The sequence below is a fragment of the Simochromis diagramma genome, unplaced genomic scaffold (genome assembly GCF_900408965.1).
Source record: "Simochromis diagramma unplaced genomic scaffold, fSimDia1.1 OVJJ01000596.1, whole genome shotgun sequence".
NCBI lineage: Eukaryota > Metazoa > Chordata > Actinopteri > Cichliformes > Cichlidae > Simochromis > Simochromis diagramma.
The window spans coordinates 6,821,805-6,843,786 of record NW_024387245.1 but is presented as its reverse complement, the minus strand read 5'-3'; the positions used below and the strand labels follow the sequence as shown (position 1 = coordinate 6,843,786).

The window sequence follows — 21,982 nt, the reverse complement described above, 5'->3', positions numbered from 1 at the left end:
TCATCCCTTTTTCAAACCCTGCCACGCACTTGTGGAAAATACCACACTCAGCGTGGCGCTGCATTGCAGAACAGTTTAAAAACACTTCACCTCTCCAGTTGCTATAAGTGGACAAATCCTGTGTGTTGGACTAGTATTTCTTTCCACAAGCTGTTTAACGCTCGCTTATTTCCTCCTGTAGGCGATCAAGAAAGACACGGGCTTCTGGAGGGATTTCGGTTTCGGCATGACCTGCCAGTACAGGTCCGACTTCCTCAACATCGGTAAATATGACGGTTATTTACAATCCTGACACGGGCATCGTGCCCATCGGCGCATCTTTGCAGCGAGGAATTGGTAAACAGTTGCTCCTGGGGGCTGATTATCAGTGTGCAGGTGTTACGTAACGCAGGGCGAAAATGGTCCTCTGAAAATGTGCACTTTGCCACTCTTAACGGCGCCACCGCTTAATGGATGTAAAAAAAAAAACCCTCACGGCCCAAACGGTTCAGTATCGCATTACTTTTCTTAACAGGGAGGAGATTTTATTATATCACTCTGCGTGAAACAGCTCTGAGCTGCAGCAGCGTATATTAGCATATCTCATCGCCCCGTGTCCTCTCCATCTGTATATCTGGCAAGGAATATTGGCTCTGTAGACAGATTTACATCAATTTAGTTTGCCTCCAAAGTGAAATCAATTAGAGGCTACTGTGGAACTCGGAGTGCTTTATTGTTTAGGGCCCACACACATGCACACACATTCATGCAAATGTCCTCACTTAACTATGCCAAATTGTAAAACACAGCTCCAAGGCCAGGAGTGTTGTAAAAGGATAGTTTGGCATTATGGGGAAATAGTAATGTTAACTCACTTTATGTTCCAATTTGTATTCCACTTCATGTATTTATTTATGAGCGCGCATCGATCCCAGAGCTGAAAACTAAATGGGATCTAAAGAAAAAAACACAGAAGACATTAGAAACAGAATGAACAGCTAGCCTGGCTCTGCTGAGAGATGATTAACTAACACAATATAAAGATAAATATGCAGTAAAAAAAAAAAAAGTTTAAAAGAGTTTAATTGATGCATGGCAAGTTGGCAGATTATTTTACATAAACAGAGGCCAGCTGTTTAATCATTCAGCGGTGGAGCCAGGCAGTTTTTAGAGGGGCAAGGATGAGACCTTTAGTCACATTATGGTGGTGCAGAAATCGATGTTTGTCGCATCATTATTGTCATTATAAGGATGTAAATACACTCATTAGCCATGTTATTAGGCACTCCTTGTTAGTATCAGGTTGGGCACCCTTTTTTCCGTCTGAACTGCCTTTCTTCTTCCTGGCACAGATTCAAGAAGGTGCTGGAAACATTCCTCAGAGATTTTGGTCCGTGTTGACATGATAGCATCACACATTTGGTGCAGACTTTTCGGCTGCACATCCATGATGGGAATCTCCCATTCCGTCACGTCCTGAAAGTAGTCGACTGGATGGAGATCAAGTGACTGTGGAGGCACCGAACTGAATGTCACGTTAATGAAACCAGTCCAACCACACGCATCAAGGCAAAGCGTGTAACAGACATGCTGGTCCGCCGTGTCCATTTCCCCCTTTGGATCTCTTAACGTAAATGTACATGCATGCAGAAGTTGAAGTAATCTGCAGTAACAGCAGAGGGAGAACTACCAGTAAAAGGAATCTCTTAGGAAAAGAAGGAATGCATGTAACGTTGTTGTAGACTGATAAAGTTTTATTTCCAATTTCATTCGTTTAAAAAACAGCTTTAATCCAAAGAGCATGAGATGGGGGGAAAGAGGATTTCCATCTGGGTAAACAACAACAACAACAAACTGAGAAAAACAATTACATCCTAATTATTTCCACTCAGCTGTAAAGTGGGTGAGAGAAACAAATAATGTGGTAAGTGGGTCTGCTTCTGAGTTTGTGTCACAGATTTCTAAAGGAATCTTTAAAATGAGACGGGGAACAACGAAACACGTGCGAGAGCTAAACACGATTAGCGTCCACAGTTTCCTTTCTCACCGAACTCTTGATGTGAAATGAAATTATGTGTCTCCCCAAACGTATTTCTTTATAAAAGCATAATTTAGTGGTTCATGTTTGCGCTCTTTGTTTCATCATAAGGATGTCCTTTTGTTTTTTTAGGCCACGAGTGCATATTCAGAAACAAGCACAATGCATCCATTTGTGCAAATGTTGTGTCTTATCTGTGTTTGCCCCTGCAGCTTGAATTTAAAACAAAAAAATGCAAAATAACAAAATAAGGCAGATAGGGAGAGACGGCATAAACAAAATAAAACTGCAGGGAGGTACAAAGTGCAACTGAAAGCAGGCACGAGGAGTTCTGGCGTCTAATGTGACAGGTTTAAGATCGCCTGGTCACAAAGTCCAAATGTCTTTTCTGTCCCCACAAGAAACAACAAAACAAGGCCGTGGTTATGATCACACACCACAAACTCTAATCAGATTTCATAATCAGCATCCAAAAACTCTGGAACTAAAAAAATGTTTAGAAAGTTGTAAAAATAAAATAAAATAAAAAAAAATGTTTCCTATCGCACGCTCTCCTTCTGTTCTGCCTAGGAGGTTTTGACATCGACATCAAAGGCTGGGGCGGCGAAGATGTTCACCTCTACAGGAAGTACCTCCACAGCAACCTTCTGGTGGTTCGAGCGCCGTCGCGAGGCTTGTTCCACCTGTGGCACGAGAAGCACTGCGCCGACGAGCTCCCGCCCGACCAGTACCGCATGTGCATGCAGTCCAAGGCCATGAACGAGGCCTCGCACGGCCAGCTGGGGATGCTCTTCTTCAGGCACGAGATTGAAGCTCACCTCCGCAAGCAGAAACTGCAGCAAAACTCGAACGCTAAGAAGACTTGAATGCTGGAGTCAGCGGCTGAATTACGGTGGCTCTCTGTGCAATCGGAGCTGGTGAACCCAGCTGATCTGAACTTTATGCTTTAAGCGGATTGCTGTGAAATGCTCCTGTTTGCTGTCTTGCTGAGAACTATTGAGATGGTCTACTTGAGAAAATCTCTCCCTGTCTTGTTGGGTTATGCTGACCTGTAAAAAAAAAAAAAAAAGTTTTTTTTGTTCATCTTTTGGTTGGGTCTGTCTACTTCTCTTTTACCTGCATTTCCAGTCTTTGCACTAGGCTAATGCAGGCTTAAGTCTGTCTTGTCATCTAACTCACACCTAGAAAACAAACACGTGGTTACCAAAATCTAAAGCTTCTCCTTTTAATGACAAGATGTGAGGACTTTGTTTTTAAGGACTCAACATAACAGAAACTGTTTTGTCTGCGCATCTTCACTGTTGAAGTGGAGAGTCGGACACTTCCTGCAGCATCCATCTGTACTGTAAGGTGTTTTTCAGCGCTCTCCAGAAGAAAACGTGGAGCCTAAAATTTTGAGCTTTAAGTTGACTGTGAACTGCGTGCCTTCTGTGAATAACTCCTGAACACTGTCTGCTCTGGATGGTCAGTAAAACTAAGTGATCCTTCCTGCAGGTTTTATATAAATTGGGGAACGCTGCCACCCAGTGGGCGGGGGTTGAATAACGTGCTTGTGAACAATTAAGGACTTTTATAAAGCCTTAAATGGCCTTGTAGGTTGTTTTTAATATATACATATAAATTATTGTTTATTGGTCTTCTTTGTTTTATTAATATTTTTAATTTTTGTAAATGCTACAAGCTTCAGGCAGTGTTTGGTGTAGGCGTTTCACTTTTGTAGTGAAGTGAGAGTATAACATGAATCACTTAATTTCTGGGTGTTTCCCAAAAAGTGTGGCATATACAGATGGGTTAGAAATGACAGGAAAACCCAACACAAAGTTATGAATCTTAGTAAGTTAATTGACTGCCAGTTGTCAGGTGTCTGTCTGTCTCACACATTGGTCCAAAATATATGTGTTTGAGCAGGCTGAGATTTGGAGACTTTGAACCCTCGTGTCCTGTGGACAGGGGGATTGTAATCACATCTGGATAGACATGTTTCATTAAGCGATTGAAGGTGGTGCGCTGGCTTGCAGCAAGATTTCCCTCTAAGTAGGGATGAGTGGACCATTAGGCGTGAGGTTGAAATGCCCGTCACAACATAAAATAACTAAATCCCCTCGCTGTGGGGTTCTAGCATTCAGGCCTGTACCGGTTTTTGATGCCAGACATGAGAATGGGATCAAGGATGACTCATCCGGCCATGGCACTTATTTCCACGTTTCTGACAAATAGTGCTTTAGTGGGTTTGTCCACAAAAAGTTCAGCTGTGCATTCATTTTGATACAAACCACAGCAGCATCCCTGTCTGTGTAGCTGACGATGGATTGTTATGCTGATGTCGTCAGATCGCTGACACTCTGCCACCTGAGGAAGAGTCGCTCCGTTTGTCTTGCACACATCAAATATGCGCCATCAGTTGTTGTTTTTAAACCTACCCACTGATTTGTTTTCCCACTCGGCTAAATGCAGATGTCACTTTAGTCACTGTTCCCTGTGAAACACCAGCCAGTCGAGCAGTCTCGGCAACCAAAGCTTCCTTTCTTCTTCATGCAAAAGCGAAATCAACTGGACCTGCCCACCATCTCTTAATTTGTAACCCATCTTTACATATTTATGCCCACAGTGTGACTAAAGATCACTTCCTTTTTAAATATTTAAATTAAGATAGACGTGAACATGTAGGCTACTTTGTGTTTTCATTTACTTAATTTGCGGTCACATAAATTAATGTGATAAAATGTAAATGTAAATTATTGACGATGACTCAGAAAGTCAGAACGGGACTTTTAATCTTAAGGTTTTTATTCCACGTGACTCAAATGTGACAAAGATATGAAAACTTGCCAGTGCAATACTAAAGAAGAAATGTGACATTACACGTGTTTGAGTGTAGTCACAGAGATACACAGAGATACCTGACTTGTCTTTTGTGTTTCATTTTACACAAAATCACATTTTTCTGTGTGGAAGTCATTCAGATGATCCTTTTATATTTGATTCTTTTATGTTCAAGATATTTCTTTCACTCCATGTAAATGAGCTAAATAAACATTTGTTTATACTTTATGACTTTGCTTATGTCATATTCTGTAGTTATCAAATCCAGTATAACTATAAGATGGTTTGCATTACAGAAAATATTCTTTTATAGTGGATGGCTGTAGCTCAGGTGGCAGAGCAGGTCAGCCGCTAATCAGAAGGTCGGTGGTTCGATCCCAGGCTGCCTCCTGGCTGCATGCCAAATATCCTTGGGCAAGATACTAGCCCCATGTTTGCCTACTGGTGGTGGTCAGAGGGCCCGGTGGCGCCAGTGTCCAGCAGCCTCGCCTCTGTCAGTGCGCCCCAGGGCAGCTGTGGCTACAATGTAGCTTGCCGTCACCAGTGTGTGTGTGAATGGGTGAATGACTGAATGTAGTGTGAAGCGCTTTGGGGTCCTTAGGGACTAGAAAAGCACTATACAAATGCAGACCATTTCTACTTTCAACTGTATTTTGACACGTGTAATAACACAGACATGTTCATCTCTGTTTAGTTCTTTCTTATGTGTTAACTCTTGATCCAAAATGTCCAGTACAAATACATTTTTAAAAAGTAAAAACAAAAATGTTAAACAGAATATATTATTACAGGATAATACCAAATAATGCTATTTATGTTTTTTTTTTTTGTTTAGTTTGCTTATTTTCCCAATAAATGTCATCTAAGTTTTTACGTTTTTTCTGTTATTTGATCATTTTTCCAGCGTCTGTTTTTCTTTCATTACACTGCTTTTTTTCTAAATGTTTTATGTCAATAAAGACATCAAGGCAGAGCCAGTCCTATGTTCTTTAAAGGTTAAATAAGGTCCTCTTCGCCATATTGATTAAAGCAGTGTTTCCCAACCAATGTGCAAGATTATCTGGTTTCATCATGCTAGGCCAACAAACCATTCGGGGTTTTTTTTTATTATTTTTTTAAAGGAGGCATTTGCATCACAGAAGAGCCAATGATGGTTCTGATATCTGAAATATATATACATATATGTTTACATACATACATACACACACACACATATATATATATATATGGGCGACCGTGGCTCAGGGGGTTGGGAATCGCATCTGTAACCGGAAGGTCGCCGGTTCGATCCCTGGGCTCTCTGTCCTGGTCGTTGTGTCCCTGGGCAAGACACTTTACCCTACTTGCCTACCGGTGTTGGCCAGAGGGGCCGATGGCGCGATATGGCAGCCTCGCTTCTGTCAGTCTGCCCCAGGGCAGCTGTGGCTACAATTGTAGCTTGCCTCCACCAGTGTATGAATGTGAGAGTGAATGAATAGTGGTATTGTAAAGCGCTTTGGGTGCCTTGAAAAGCGCTATATAAATCCAATCCATTATTATATATAGATAGATAGATAGATATACATACACACTAGGGGTGCAACAATACTCGTATTGATATTGAACCGTTCGATACAGTGCTTTCGGTTCGGTACGCATATGTATCAAACAATACAACATTTTTTATTTTTTTTTATCAACTTTTCTTCTGACGATGCTGTCTGTGTTGAGCACTCAGTGAATCTGCGTTCGACTACTCCGCCTAGGCTGCACTGTGAGTGCAGATCCACTGAGCGCAGTGCAAGCTAGCAAGACAGAAGCTAAGCTCGTTGCAACATGGCAACTGCCTCAACGCTAGACGAAATTGAACCTCCCCCATCCTCATTCAGATCTGGCGTTTGGAACTATCTTGGTTTTCATGTGAAGCATCACCCTGATGGTAAGCTCGTCATGGACAAAAGTAAAACAGTATGTCGGATGTGCCACGCAATGCTCAATTGGTGGGAACTACTGCGTTAGTTAGCTTGTTAACGTGTTGACGCTGTCCAGCCCCACGCACAGGGGCGATCCACGGTAACTCGTTAACAGAGATTTGCTGCGTTATGGCGTTAATGTTATTTTAACGAGATTAACACTGACAGCACTAGTGGGAACACAACGAATATGACTGCACATTTACTCCGACATCATCCTAGTGCAAAGACAAGTGGAAGCAGACAAAAACAACAAGCACGCATGCTACAAACTTTACCGGAGTCATTTAGACAGCCGTTAGCAGTGATTCTCCTTATGGGGACCTTATATGTTTAATATGCTGCTGAGAATATAACCAAAGTATCGAACCGAACCGTAAATTTTGTGTATCGTTGCACCCCTAATATATACATATATGTATATGCATAAAAACTAATTAATTTGATAGACCCTTAAATAATCTGACTCTTAGGGGTTTTTTTTAAGTTACTGTAGAAACACTCCTCTGTGTTTGTACTAGTGGGCTAGTATAAGTCAAGAAAAAGTGACTTTATTTGGATAACTTCATATTATAATAGAAATTAGAGATGTTGGGTAAATAACAATGAATGGCAGGCGAGCTTTGAATGGAAGTTTTGTGTCTCAGATGGTCCCAGTTCTTGCCTCACTCTGTGTTGTCATCTAGCATAGGCATTTCCTTTAAAATGTGTCTTTTGGCATGGCATCAAGTTACACACCCCTTGTCACTAATATTTGGCTAGCTCTACCAACTTGTTTTGATGATCAGACGCATCCTACAGGAGAGTGGGCACACACAGTGCTGCAAAAACATTTGCCCCTGCCTGATTCTTTTTTAAAATATTAACAATTTTAATATTAGAGAAAGATAACCTGAGTAAATGCACTGAAAGAAAAATGAACCTGACTCTTTGTGAAAAAGGAACTGCCCCCTCTTGTTAAATTATCAGTCATCAGTTATGATTAAAGTGGACCCAAATTCCCTCACAGCAATATTAAAGACTAATCGTGACATCGCAGTTCTTCCAGTGACACAGCCAGTTATGTATTGTATGTGTCACTTCCCTATCTCAAACCGCTACAGATTATACACAGCTCTAATTCTTAGTAGTACTGAAACCTAAGTTGTCTGTGATGTGTGTACCCATGTGTGAATTGGTTGCAGCGGTTTCAGAGTTACACTGTGGTGTGATCATTTGCAGTGCAGTGGCATACATTATTTGTATTTCTGGTTTGATTAGGGATGTCGATATGTTCTCTCATTTAGATTTATTGTATGCTTTGGTGTCACTTGGTATGCATAAAGACTTGTTTGGTGATTTAGAATTTCTCTCATCTCTGTGGGTTGATTTCGCAATCAGCTCTAAAGTTTAAAAGCAAGACTAAAACATTTTTTGGTGTTATGAATGTGTGAGAATAAACGAAGCACATTTATATCACTGTTAGTCGGCAGCCCTGATGTCATGCTTCTCCAAGTACAGCTGTGACAAATATCAATATATGCAATATTGATAATGGCTCTTTCCTCATGAAAGCTGATTCTGAGCACTACAGGAAGCACTCAGAGGTCGTCATGGAGACATTTATTGTGAAAGCAATCTTTCTATGTACCGTGATTGTCACAGGCAAACATGTTAATACAGTGTGTTAACATGTTTAATACAGTGATTTCACTTCTTTACAGTGGGGGGAAAGAAGTGAAATCTAAGTCTTTAAGTTATCGGTCCTTTAAGACTATATATCTGTTTATTTCTCGTGCATTAACAAGTAAGCAAAATAGTGATGGCTGTTGAAGTAAACTTTTAAAAATTAGCATATCCTCTTCTTTTTAACTTTCTAACCTCTCTTTAACTTTGTCTCCAAACTGATCAAACTGAGACCTGAAATGTGACTCACTTGGATTTGAGATTTGTTCACTGATGAATATGTGATCGGGGACATCATGAGCATGTAATACATCAGGTATGCAAACTGAATTTATAAGGTTTTAGGAACTAGAGCTGTTGCAAATGGCTGTGCTGAAGTTAGTGTTTCCTCTTTTAACTTTAACTCCTTCATGGTTTTAACTTTAACTCCTTCATGGACATTTGACATGCAATGTTTTGTTTAGAGGGTTATATAACCAATGTCAATCAATTTTTTGTGTTTAAATATCTGCAGATAAATCACGGTGATCACGGGACTGAAAACATTGGAATGTGAATCAATGCTAAAGAAGTGCGCACGTTCAACCACCGGACCCTAGAGGGCGATATTGATACAGCGGTTCAATGAAAAATGTTTATTTATTTGTGAAATTAAAATGCAAAAGGAAGTTTCTAAAAGGACAGCACGCATTAAACTTTTGTTTTTGTTAGACATTAGCTATAATTATGTACATGCAAATTATAAGCCATAGCCTAAAAAAGCCGTTCTCCACATCTTTTAAGATGCAATAAAATATCCAAACAATCAGGCCTAATATTAGTTTAATACATGTATTTAAACATTCAGGGTCCCCAGAGGCACATCCTCATAATTCTTACTAATTTTCTCAGCGGAAACAAAAATTAATAATTGCCTTGTAATTGTAAAAACCTTTTTTTTTTTCAACAATCTACCGATATTACATGAACGCACCATTTTAAAGCTTCATATTTTCCCCCAGCTTCACGCGGGTACGTGAAGGCAGCAGCGGGCCTGGCGTAGCTGCGATCTCCTCGGGTCTTCTCGGGTCCGCCACAGGCTCGTGTTTCATTGGATACACACAGCGACACGCGGGACAGCTGCGAGCCGAGACTCGCTGTTTGTTTTTATCACGAAGTTGTTGTTTTTTTATTCCAAATCGGCTGTAAATCCACCATGAAGCATATGCGGAGTCATCGGCTGCGCTGCAGTTCACCACCACCGCCCCCACCCAACTACAACAACATCAACAAACACAGCAGCGGGGCCGGTCTGTGAGCCACACTCGCTTCTTTTGATATGCAGCTGCTCTCCTGTGTCCGGGGTGGTCTTTGTGTTTCTTTGGAGGGCGTCGGCTTTTATTGTGCTTTTTAAACAGCTCGCTGCTGCCTTCCTTTGGCTCTCATTCAATCGGAAGGAGCACAGCAGCAGCTACGTCCTGAGGAGGAGCGTCCCCCTGGTGTTTTATTACGGCAGAAGACCCGGCAGCAGACAGGGACTCAGGAAAGCACAGACAAGAGACAACATGTTCGACATGAGAGGGATCCCCTTTGTCCTACTAGATATAGTCTGTCTGGTTCTGGGTATGTATTTAAACGCCTTTTTCCCGTCCTCGCTTTTATGTACTATGCTGTTAGTCTTTTTGATGTAAGCCGATTTAGGAAGCAGGTATAAACCTGCTGAATGGGTATTTAGCAGCTTTCGTTCACGTGAAGGGAGTGGTGCTGGATTCACTGACGTTGTATTTACAGTGGTGCTACAGTACAGCTGTAATATGTGAGCTTATCTTCAGCAGCTTCTATGCAAACTGACTTTTCAGTTTGTGCTGGCAAAGCATGTGCTGATAAATAATTATGACATTAGACACAGTGTAAAACTAATAATTCATGCGTTGAATATCATATTAATTACACTGTACCAGTAGATTTCTCTCCTGATCTTGTGGTTTGGTACTTGTGGCGCACTGACTTATTCTTTTACTTATGTAAGGGGACGTTTGGAGTCTATATGCTGCTCTATAATTCGTGACTCATTTAAGCCAAATGTAAATTTCCTGACACTTAGTTTAGAATACAGTGCTACCTCTGCTCAGCAAAGTTTCCTGATACATGTGACCACACTTTCCCTCCCTCAAAAGGTCTGAAAGCACTGCAGAGCAAATCTGAAACTGTACTGTTGACGTGTTGAATAGCCCCACGTGGTGGGACCCGTGGATTGAGTTAGACTCATTTCTCAGTCTCTGTTCCTACCAAAGATCTTCTCCAGACACGGCAAACACAAACTGGCCATTAAAGTGAAGCAAAGAGATTCTACCATTATAATGAAGAGCACTTTTTAACCACTCCCAACAGGGCTGGGGGGCTGGGGCTGCTTGTCCCCGAGCCTGGTTCTGCTCGAGGTCTCTTCCTGTTAAAAGAAAGTTTTTCCTCCCCACTGTCGCCAAGTGCTTACTCACAGAGTGCCGTATGATTATTGGGAGTTGCTCTGTATTATTGTAGGGGTTGTTGTTGTGGCTTGGCGCTATACAAATAAAATGTGATTAAATTTAATTAGTGTCATGTTTCAACAGGTCTTATAGTCGTGTTGATATTTCTCAATTGGCCATCGCAGTAATTGCTATGTCTTAGATTTAAGGTGAGCAAAAAGAAACATATATCAATTAAAGGATGCAGATTTCTTTCAAGGTTCAAGGTTCAAGGTTCTTTATTTGTCACATGCATGGTTATACAAGTATAACACACAGTGAAATGTAGCCTGACACGCTCCTCGACATGTGCAAAAATTGGGGGGGGGGGGGTGTAGAGAGGAAGAACATTATATATATATATATACAGACATTTAGTATATACACTGGGTGAATGTGCAGTAGTAGCAGCAAGCAGGTGAATTCTGTACATTAATATGAATAGATATCTGACTATTTTACAGGATAGACAATATAAACATTTTAAAATTAAAGGAATTGAATGTACATTGTGCCCTGGTTTAGAGTGTCTGAAGAGTCCTGACTCAGTCAATTATAGATGATGTGAGAGGGCGGGTGTGTGTGTTTAGGGCACGGATGGCTTGGGGATAGAAGCTCCTCTTGAGTCTCTCTGTCCTTGCCCGGAAGATGCGGAACCTTCTACCAGATTGCAGAAGTTGGAACAGTTTGTTGCCAGGATGGGACGGGTCCTTCAGTATCTGCGCTGCTCTAGTCCGGCATCTCCTGGTGTAGGTGTCCTGAAGCGGGGGGAGAGCAATCCTGCAGCAGCGTTCTGCTGTACGGATCACTCTCTGGAGAGCTTTTTGGTCCTTCACACAGCTGTTCTGCTCTACACCTGAACCCGTGTTGCCCTGAGAAGCTGCTTGACTGCCTGCGTGCAGTTCACATTCACCCTTTAATTCAAAGGGGCTATTAAATTACAAGCAGGCATCTTGTGAGAGTCTGTTTCCAGACAGACGGAGGCTGTTAGCAGCAGTCATGCACTGCTGCATGTTGCCAAACATGCACATGCATGTTGTGCTGTTAGAGTCACAGGAATGTCATCTGGTAAATGTGAGATTAAGATTTTTCTTTTTTTTTTCTTCTCTGCCTATTTGTTTGTGTTTGGCCGCTCGCAGCAGTTGTAAAGTTAGCCGTGCGCTGGCTGGAGTGCGTTTCAGTCCCAGCTTTCTGGCATCTCCAGCTGCTCCAGGCCGTCAACTTCAGCTGGTGAGGAGCTGTCCCTCATGAGGGTGAGGACAGCTGCAGAGGAGGCACGCAGAGCGGAAATACCAGGCCGAATGAATGGGCAGTTTATTTGTAGATGATGGCATATCCTGGCGTTGTGCATCTGTGCGCGCTCGTCCATTTGCAGCCTTGCGCATCACCTTTCACTGATGGACTCATGCTTTCTGCTTAAATGAATCTTGTCTTCTCCGCACCGTACAATGAGCTAAACAGGCCAAACAGCCTGCAGGAATGGCAGCAGCATTACATCAAGACTTTGGACTAACTAATCAGCCCGTTCTGGTATCTTTATGGTATTTTATCTTAGCCGAGTCCAAAGCTCCTCTCACATCTGTGTGAGTCAGTCATCCAGCCACAAACCTCTCAGCGCAGTTTGCTGACAAATTGCCCAATGAGTGGTTATGTCACTCGTGCCGGAAGATGTTTTCATCTTTAAATTGTAATGTTGCAGAGTATAAAGCAGTATTTCTTGTGTAACCTGATGTAGTTCTTACTTACTATTAGGACGGGGACTGCATTTCATTACAAGGTAGTGCAGCTGTTGTAGATGTTCAGTCTTTTTCACCAAATAATCACCAGTCTGAAGTAGTCCTGAACTAATGCCACACATTGTTCTTATTGTTCTTGTTCTTCAACATTATTAATAAAAATAAAATAAAGCAAACAGCTTTTTATGATATATTGATTTTTGATTTTGGTCTTTTCATCAAATTTAACGACACAAGTAATACATAATAAGGTTTGTGCCGTTTGACACCTTCGTTCTGTATGATATGTTGTATGTTTTTTTTTTAACGTGTGAATTTTTTGCTGTGGTAATTCCTCCCGGTCTCTCCTTCCACAGGAGGTCTGCCTCTGGCAGCCTATAACCTGGGTAAGATCCGTCCCTACCAAAGGGGCTTTTTCTGTACAGACGACAGCATCAAGTACCCTTTCCACAGCAGTACAATCACCTCCACGGTGCTCTACACTGTGGGCTTCGCCCTGCCCATTAGCTGTGTAAGTAGGAGTCGCTTAAAGCAGGCTCAACATACATACACGACCCGCTTCACAGCCAATATATTGACTTGCCAACAAGCACGTGTTCCGTTCTGAGCCGGTTCCTGTGGTGTGACGCATAAGCGGCTGTTTTAGTGCCCCACCTGCATGGAAAGCAGTCTTTACTGTTGTTATCAGCTTTGGCAAGTCAAAATATCCACTGTGAGGCGGTCTGTGGGGACTGAGAGAGCAGCACATCAAAGAATAAACACCCAGAGTCGAATGGAGGACAGCAGTGACACCGCTGACTGTTACTGAGACTCTGAATATGTGTCGGCTGCTTTTACTGGAGGTGTATTAAAAAGAGTTAAAGGTGAAGGAGGATGTCCACTTTACAACTACTGCAGAACAATTAATAATAGTTTATTTTATTGTCATTGTCAAGCACTACAGATGGATTTGTGGGGGAAAAAACCCTGTAATTCACTTGTTTGGTTTCCTGATGCAGTCAAAGAGCTCTAAATCACATTTAGTCCAGCAAAGCACACAATCGACTATTTCCAGATATTTAATTGTGGATAATGACTGAGGCCAGGCCTTTTGGAGGGGTGTGGGGGGTTGGTTTTATGTAAACATCAGAGAGAACTTTATGTCTCTGTTATTAATCTGTGCAACAGACATTCAGGCTGCGTCCTCTGTTCCTTAAAATAGCTGGAATGCTCTTCTGGAACAGAGCGGTTGTTTCTGGAGAATGACGGGAAGAGCAGGAAGAGCGTCTGCTTTCTGCTGCTTTTGTAGCATCAGTGATTCATCCCTCTCTTTTTTTTCCCTCAATGTCTAATAACTGCTGTTCAGCGTTATTACGATTGACTCCATTGTTCCCTGTCTGTTAATGTGAGGTTTGGGAGGATACGTGGGGATATGGAACAGGACCACTGAGGAAGTTTTTTTTCTTTTTAGGAAAGAGGAAAGTGTGTTGATAACAATGAGTCCGAATCAGCCTAGAAACACGATCGCCGCTGTTCCCAGCACAGGAGCAACGGAGATGCACCTGCTCAGCTCTAATCTTTTTTAGGATTGACTTTTCTTCATTAACAGAAACACTAACCACAGTTTCACCATCTGTCGCTCTAACACTTTAACTATTAATGATGTTCCTGAAAGCCGGACTTCAGAGGAGCGTGGGTTTTTCCTCGTCGCCTTCTCACGTGGCTCCTGCTTTGCGTGGTGGAGAGATCTCTGTCCCGCTGACATCTTGTAACCTGTATTTGTTTCTCTGTCTCATTGCTTCTCTGGTAGCTGGACTCCCATTTGCAATTCTCACTCTGCGACACAGTCCTTTCCACCGGGGCTTTTTCTGTAACGATGATTCAATCAAGTACCCCTATAAAGACGACACCATTTCCTATCAGTTGTTAGGAGGTGTCATGATTCCCGTCACGGTACTCACTGTAAGTGCACAGTTTTTGTTTTCTGTTCACTTCTGTACATCTTTTTTTTTTTTTTTTTACTCTTCTTCGGTTTGGAGTTTTGCTGACTGCTTTCATCCACTTCTTTTTTCTTCTTATACTCGTGACCCTGCTTAATGGAACTGCATGGTTCTAATCCTATATGCATGATTTGTTTTGCTTTTTAAAAACCCTTTAACCCCACTCTACTAATGTGCTAGCAGTTTTATTTGGTCAAATCATTTTTTGAATGTTCTACATTTAATGAGGAAACAGAAAAGAGGTAGGGGTTTGTTTTTTTTACCTGACCTAATCTGCTGCCTCGGGCTTTAAAATAGAGCAGATGTGTAACCTACAGATGTGAAGGTCTACGCAAACCTTCTAGTGATGACGGAGGTCAGGTTTTATCGTTTTAAGTAATGACACGGCTATTTAGAGTTGTTAAACCTACACTATTTTTAACTGTAAGTCGAGATAGAGCAGCTCTTCTGCTGTAATAATGAAGAAGCAGTGTGTTTGTTTAAGCCTTCGAGGCCTGTTGCCTGTTCATAGCGTTGCAGAAACATGATAACATGCTCATAAGCCTCAGGTTTCATTTAAAGTTTCAGATGAACTGAAAGAGAGAGGCTTACTGTGTTAAGTGGACATCCTCCTGTGACCTCAGCAGCTGTTGCAGAGCCCTTCTGATTACCGTCAAATGAGCATTTATGTATTTCGAAAGCAGCATTATGAGAAGGATTTTCTTCGTTGTAAAGGATTAGATCAGAAGATCAAAAAAAAACTAATTTGTCAGACATTTCTTTCATTATTTAATGTCATAATCTTAGCATAAAAACTGGAAATGAAGAAATAGCACAGATTCAAAGTTGGCTCCGCTCTGTGTCTGGTTCTGTTGGAGGTTTCTTCCTGTTAAAAGGGAGTTTTTCCTTCCCACTGTCACCAAGTGCTTGTTCAAAGGGGTTTGTCTGGTTGTTGGGGTTTTCTCTGCATTATTGTAGAGTCTTTACCTTACAGGATAAAGCAGCTTGAGGTGGCTGTGTTTGTGATTTGGTGCTATATAAATGAGATTTAATTGAATTATTCATAACCACATGTCCAGTCTTTGCTAATTTGTGGGTTTATATTCAGGTCCTGATTTAACAGAAGAGTCAATCTTCTGATCTAATTCTTGTTTAAGAAGCAAATCATCATAGACGAGTCTTCAAAAACAAAATCAAAACAATGATCCTGGGATTTTGCCTCCGACGTTCATTTATCTGCATCTTCTTTTTAAATGTGTCACCCTGTCATTCTGTATAGAGATGTAACTCTGTGTCCTCCCGCCCCTCGTTGCAGATGATTGTTGGCGAGTGTCTTTTAGTTCATCTAAACCGCATCAAGTCCAAGTCGTCTTTCGGCAGCTACGTTGCCTGCCTTTACAAAGCCATCGGCACCTTCGTTTTCGGTGCCGCCATGAGCCAGTCTCTGACGGACATCGCCAAGTATTCGATCGGCCGGCTTAGGCCGCACTTCCTGGATTTGTGCAGACCCGACTGGAAACTGATCAACTGCTCGGCAGGGACTTACATCGAAGACTTCACCTGCACTGGAGACGCGAAGCAGGTCAACGAGGCCCGGTATGTATGACCCAGCACCAGGAAAGCAGAGCTCCAAGCAGGATTGTCAGTTTGAGCAAAAATGACGTCTAGGCTAGCTTCTCAAGTGTGATGATTCAGTGCTTTATGTTGTATAATGTCTAGCTGGCCTTTTATTGGAAAAAAGCAAACCATTTAAACAGATCACCATGGACTCTGATTCATCTTTTTATTCTGATGTTTAGATTTGAAACTAGCGGTTGCAGCCCGAGTTCAAATAAGAATGAATTTGTTTCTTTTTTTGATTTCAGATGTTGAAACGAACACCTCTTTTCCAACTTTATGCACACCAGCTTTGTTTGTTTTGGGGCTTTCTTGTTGTTGAGCTGATTATTGGAAAATCCTCAGGCCATTGTTTTGTAACATGTTCACAGCGTAAGCACAAAGGGCAGAGGTGAAGCATGTCACTGAACAACTTCTGAATAACCGTTTTAGAGTTGTGCTTCCGACTTTCAGCTTGTGCTCAGCATCACTTGCATCTATTACTGAAGCGTAAATGAGAACAAGCACGTCAAACCTAGCAACGTCACTCCAATGTGAGAAATATGTAGGTTCCAGTTATACATGTAAGCCTGAGTTGAGATGGCCCCTTTTGATATTATAAATAAGCTAGATTCTCAGCACTTACTCAGCACCATATCCTGCAGGAGATAGTGGTTCAGCAGCCACAACCATGAGCTGTATTTGTAAGTACACAACTGCTGCGATCTGTTGGGGTTGATGGGAGGCAGACAGGACATAAAGACACACTGTGGAAGAAAGCCAGAGATTAATAATAACTAATGATCTATAAGCACACAGTAATTCATTTTTAGATTCACACAGCCTAAATGTATTTGTCCTTCCTGGCTGAGGCTGCAGCAGGATTATACTTCTGAAGTCTTATTTGTTCTTTATAATGTTCTTGTAAGAAATATCCAGCTTTACTCCCATCCATTGTCCATTGTTTACCGCCACCGGCGGCGTTAGCACCACCGCTCATACCGAGACCCAGAAAAGCCGGGTCAGTTAATTCAGTTGAGAACCACATGACCGCTTGATTTGATTTTGGTCGTTAGGGAAGGGAAACAAACCTTGTTTATGTTGCACTCCTTCATAGTACAGTCATCATTAATGATCTTCTGGCATAGATAAAGATCGTGTTTAAAAAAAACAGCTGGGAAGTGTTTAGATGTGCTAAATGGGTGACATCTGTAATATCACAGGAATGTAAAGCGTATTTTGATTTAAGGTCTCTGTCTCTTATCGGCTCAGAGCAGGAGGAAGAGTATTGGGAGGAGAGGATTTCCTCTTCTCAGTCTGACGGAGGCCCCGGCCACAGAGGAGTGTTACGTGTTTATTATGGGCTGTGAGGAGGTTTACGTTACGTTTGCTTCTCCCCTTCTTTATCTGTTTAAAGCGAGACGGGGAAACGTTTTGCTCGAGCTGCAGCCCTTGAGCGTAAAGGGCCCACCTACCCTTTACCGCTCTGGGGTATCTGCTGTACGTTTATCAGGGCGTGGTGCACAATCATTGCTTCCTGGAGCACCATTATTACTCAGCAGTCTGCTTTTTTTTTTTAAATAAAAAGCTGCTCCCTGTCTTTGTTGGCATCTGCTGGACTCTAATGCATCTAATAACTGCAACAGGAGAGGAGAGAGGAGGCTGAGATAGACTGCCCAGCATCATCTTACAGTAATATGACACCTCTGTGTCTAAGGTTTACTGCCCAGCAAAGACACAGCTCACTGTCAACGATTGAGTTCGTTTCAACATTGACGTGAAATCACAAATATTGATTTGTAAGGTGGCAATCATGAATTTTTCATCCTGTGATCCCTCACAGGATGCCACAGTCCTAATCTGATGCCACTGTTGGGGATTTATGGAGGTCGGCATTGTTATCGTTTACTCTGCTGGGTGTAACCAACAGTCGCTGCTGGGGAGTTGATTTATAGATTAGCTTAATTGTTAATGATGATGAAGATTTTCAGCTTTGCCATTTTGAGGGATTTCCTGTAGAGCTTTTAAAGAAAATAAGTGTCATGTTAGCAGCTCTGGGCCTAAAGTGTGCTTTTAGGTCAAAGGATAATTCTGGGTTTTTATTACAACCTAGTATATTTCTCGTTTATTCCAGCTCCTGGGGCTCATGCTAACCTGGCTCTCTAGGGTTAGGGGAAATAAGATGTTGAATTTAAAACAGAGTATTGCAAGTATTGGTTTATAGAGATCCTTAACGCAGTGGCGGATTTTTTTTTTTGAAATTCCTCCACATAATCCACTGATTTTCAACAAGCAGCAGGTTGTTCTGCGCTGCAGTCCAGGCCCTAAATCTGATCAGTAAAAGCCTCCTGACTGGGAAAATTGTGCCACAGTATCCACAGTGTGTGCACATGGCTGCTGATGTGGTGTTTCAAACGAGAGCTAACTAAAGCCGGGGACTCTCCAGTCAGCTCAGACCGCCGTGTTAATAAAAACATGTCCTTACTCGGGTGTTGAGCTGTGCTTTTGTCTCTCTGTTGCAGGCTCTCGTTCTACTCCGGCCACTCATCTTTTTCCATGTACTGCATGCTCTTCCTCGCTGTAAGTATCTCAGCCAGCTGCATGTTGATCTGTAATCCCATCCATCAATGTATGACTTGACCAGTGTGGCGGCTGAGGAAGCAAGGTTATTATAGTTAACTGAAAACTAAAATTCGATGTCAAAGAAACATTTTAGCTAATCAAAAAAACAACAACTAAAGATCAGACTCCTTGAAAAAGTAACTAAAATGAATTAAAACAGAGAAAGTTTTAGTATTTGTTTGAACTATCCATCCATTCTTATATGCTTATCCAATCCAAGGTCGGGGTGAGTGGGGGATTTTCTTATAGTTGAAAATTTATCATTAAAATTATAACTTTAACTAATTATAATTAGATTGAAACTAATAAAATCTTGATTAAATTCAAATTCAGTGAGGGTAGGGAGAAAAAAAACAAACAACCAAACTAGTTAGTTTAGTTTTTATTGTTTGAAAATGTTTAGCATTTTCAAACAATAAAAACTGAAGTTCCTTAAGCAAACCTGCTCTGGAAGCAGAAATAAAAGTGATTAGATGTTACTTGGAGTTTTGTCCCCCACAGAGTGCAGGAACTTTCCCTTTATTTCCCAGCAAAGCTCCACTTTCTACATCTTCCGCCTGTTAATGTACAGCTACGCCCGTCAGTCGTTGAAAACAAGGAAACTCTCCTTCAGATGGTCTAATGGACACAAAGGCACAACTTTTCACCTCTCCGCTACGCTGACGAGTCCATAACTGTAGCCACCTTCCTGGTAGTTTAGACAAAATTATGCAAATGCTTCACCAAGGCTGTTTATGATAAGCTGAGTGTCTGCTGGCTGTTGTTTCATGGCGTCACGAAGCAGACATCATTATGTTCCAAATGATTACTTACAGTTCTTTAAGGTTACATCTGTGCACCTTCAACCTCGCGCCCGTTATCAGCAGCACTTCTGTGTGTTGTTCTGAGATTTTACTGCCCGGCTCCGATGGACTTTGCGGTCTGCTGACTCATTCAACAGCAGCAGATATAAATAGACACAGGGACAAAGTCTTGGCACGATAAACCTCTCACACACACCCTCCGGCAAAGAGGAAGTTTGAAGTATGGAAAAGCGCTGCCATTTAAATGACATTTGCGTCAGAATTGAAGTGCAGCAGGAAGACACGAAGCATGAATCTTTGCAAAGCCATGGAGCTTGTCTGTCCTTGGGGCCACACCCTGTTTTAAACATGAACAAATGAACTCACTGGACACTGTTCCTGAGGCAAACAGAGATATAGAGACATTTATCAGCTTAGATCATCGATCAATTGCAGATAAACGGCCTGCATTGAACAAATTCCTTCTATCAGTAAAATTCTGAGACCAGCAGGGTTTTTTTTCACATCCTTTCCCTTCGTGAACGTCCAGCCGCTCATTGCGGAAGCGGGAACAGAAGCGTGTACTAGGCTTTGACAGTGACACATGTGCTTGTTTGTGACTGTCTGTACTTTAAAAGCATGGCCCTTGTGTTTCTCAGCTCTACCTGCAGGCTCGGCTCCAGGCCGACTGGGCGCGGCTGCTGAGACCGACCATCCAGTTTTTCCTGATTGCCGCCTCTGTGTACACCGGACTGTCGAGAGTGTCTGATTACAAGCATCACTGGAGCGACGTTCTCACCGGACTCATACAGGGCGCGCTCATGGCTCTGCTCGTGGTAAGTCCTGCACTGATCTTTAAGTTCAGCCCGCAGGGGGTTTTATATATCACTCCCTTCTGGCAGTCAAGGTAAGTACTCAAACGCTGTGTGTAGATGTAACTATTCAAACCTCAGTAGCACTTATTTTTAATTATTTTATTCATTTATTTTTTTGTCTATTACAGGTCTTCTTCGTGTCAGACTTTTTCAAGCCACAAATGGAGTCCCGTAAAGAGGCAGACATCCCACACACGACTCTGCAGGAGACGCCGACAAATGGAAACCACTTTGAAAGCCCTAACTAAGCTAAGTGAGCAGTGGAGGCGACCTCTGCTCTGTCCAAACGCACGCCCGGGATCCAGCTCTCTACCTACCATCTCACGCCAATTATCTCTGATACTCTGCATGGATTTACAACGTGAAGTTACTTGATTGTGCATTAAGTGCGCCGGTGGACAAAACACATCCTAGAAAAACCACACTGGCCCGTTCAATTTCAAGACAGTTTGCTGTCTCGTCCACCACTTCTCCTCGTGGCTGGAGAGAGCTGAGACAACCTGTACAATCCCTGTAGTTAAGCTGACTGAAGCAGATGTAGGTTAGGGGCTAGAGGTTCTGAGAGGATGGAACTCTTCTTTTTTTTTTTAGCATGTATGAATCTACTGAACCAATGGAAAGACTTGCCTGCATGCACCCACTAAAGGGTCTGACCACTGCTGGGAGGGGTGGGGAGGTTGGAAACCTGTGAATGTATCTCTGCTTAGTGCTTTTCCTGACCTGGAGTCAGTGTGCTGGATGATCTGCTTTAGGGTCAGCTTGGTCTCCATCCTTCTGACCATGCTGCCTCAGGTTCATTGTTAATTAAAGGGCTGACTGCAAAGCCGATCCCAGACCAGAGGCTGTCGACACAGCTGCCGACTCCAGGTCAGCGCCGTCTTCCTCTCCAGCTATCTAACCTGATGTTCAAATCAGGAAGTTTGATTTGTATCACGATTGGTTAGAGTGCTGCAGAGTTCAAGTCATGTGTTGCCTTTGCTGGACTGCTGCTGCTATTACAGCTTCCTGTGTAACTAATGTAAACATAAATAAATGGACAGCGTGCTTTTTATATAATCTGTAAGTAAACAAATCACCCCACAGTCATTTATTGAAATATGTCAAATATGTACATCACGCTCCCTCATCTAAAGAAACAAGGAAAAATAAAGCTGTTTATTATATCGTTTTTCCTGCATACAGGGTTTTTGTCTTTAGTACTCGATGAGGTGCTGTGGGTGGAGACCGGCAGGAGGCTTTTGATCTTTGTTATTCCTGCAGGAAAAGAAGTTAAAGAATGACTTTTTGAACATGTTTTACAATATAACTTTTCCTGAACAGATGCGTAATCTGTAAGCTTAGTTTATCGGTCAACCAACATGCATCCCCCCCAAAAAAACCAAAGGAAAATAATTACAAATACATAATATAATATAACAATCAAATATCTTTATTTATAAGTGCCTAAAATTTATTGAGCAGCAGTATATCTAA

General features: G+C 42.1%; 2 protein-coding genes and 1 long non-coding RNA gene across 4 annotated transcripts in view; 2 read left to right on the top strand and 1 right to left on the bottom strand.

The window, feature by feature from the left end:
• csgalnact1a (chondroitin sulfate N-acetylgalactosaminyltransferase 1a) overlaps nt 1-5,068 on the top strand; it is a 37,273-nt gene extending 32,205 nt beyond the window's left edge. Inside the window, exons 8-9 of the mRNA XM_039999993.1 lie at nt 182-263; nt 2,588-5,068. Of these exons, the coding sequence (XP_039855927.1) occupies nt 182-263; nt 2,588-2,883 (378 nt within the window). The 3' untranslated portion in view covers nt 2,884-5,068. The remainder of the gene's footprint in view (nt 1-181; nt 264-2,587) is intronic.
• Nucleotides 5,069-9,471: 4,403 nt separating this feature from the next.
• Nucleotides 9,472-21,879, top strand: plpp1a (phospholipid phosphatase 1a). 2 transcript variants are annotated; one of them, XM_040000808.1, is made up of 6 exons: nt 9,472-10,059; nt 14,466-14,617; nt 15,950-16,230; nt 18,753-18,810; nt 20,294-20,470; nt 20,638-21,879. In XM_040000808.1, exons 1-6 carry the CDS (start codon nt 10,002-10,004, stop codon nt 20,755-20,757), a joined length of 846 nt encoding a protein of 281 aa, XP_039856742.1. In that variant the 5' UTR covers nt 9,472-10,001; the 3' UTR covers nt 20,758-21,879. The 2 variants fall into 2 exon arrangements, with proteins under 2 accessions (XP_039856742.1, XP_039856741.1); XM_040000807.1 differs by lacking the exon at nt 14,466-14,617 and adding an exon at nt 13,033-13,187 and having other exon boundaries at nt 9,480-10,059.
• LOC120714544 lies at nt 17,797-20,096 on the bottom strand. The gene is made up of 2 exons (XR_005691422.1): nt 19,666-20,096; nt 17,797-18,882 (listed from the first exon to the last, which is right to left on the bottom strand). It is a non-coding gene; the product is annotated as an uncharacterized LOC120714544 (long non-coding RNA).
• Nucleotides 21,880-21,982: the final 103 nt, after the last annotated feature.

Bases quoted from the DNA above. Each gene is read 5' to 3' on its own strand.
- plpp1a (XM_040000807.1), top strand. From the start codon at position 10,002: ATGTTCGACATGAGAGGGATCCCCTTTGTCCTACTAGATATAGTCTGT. The intron at 13,188-15,949 runs GTAAGTAGGAGT...CCCTCGTTGCAG, and splicing joins TCGCCCTGCCCATTAGCTGT to ATGATTGTTGGCGAGTGTCT. The intron at 18,811-20,293 runs GTAAGTATCTCA...TGTGTTTCTCAG, and splicing joins ACTGCATGCTCTTCCTCGCT to CTCTACCTGCAGGCTCGGCT.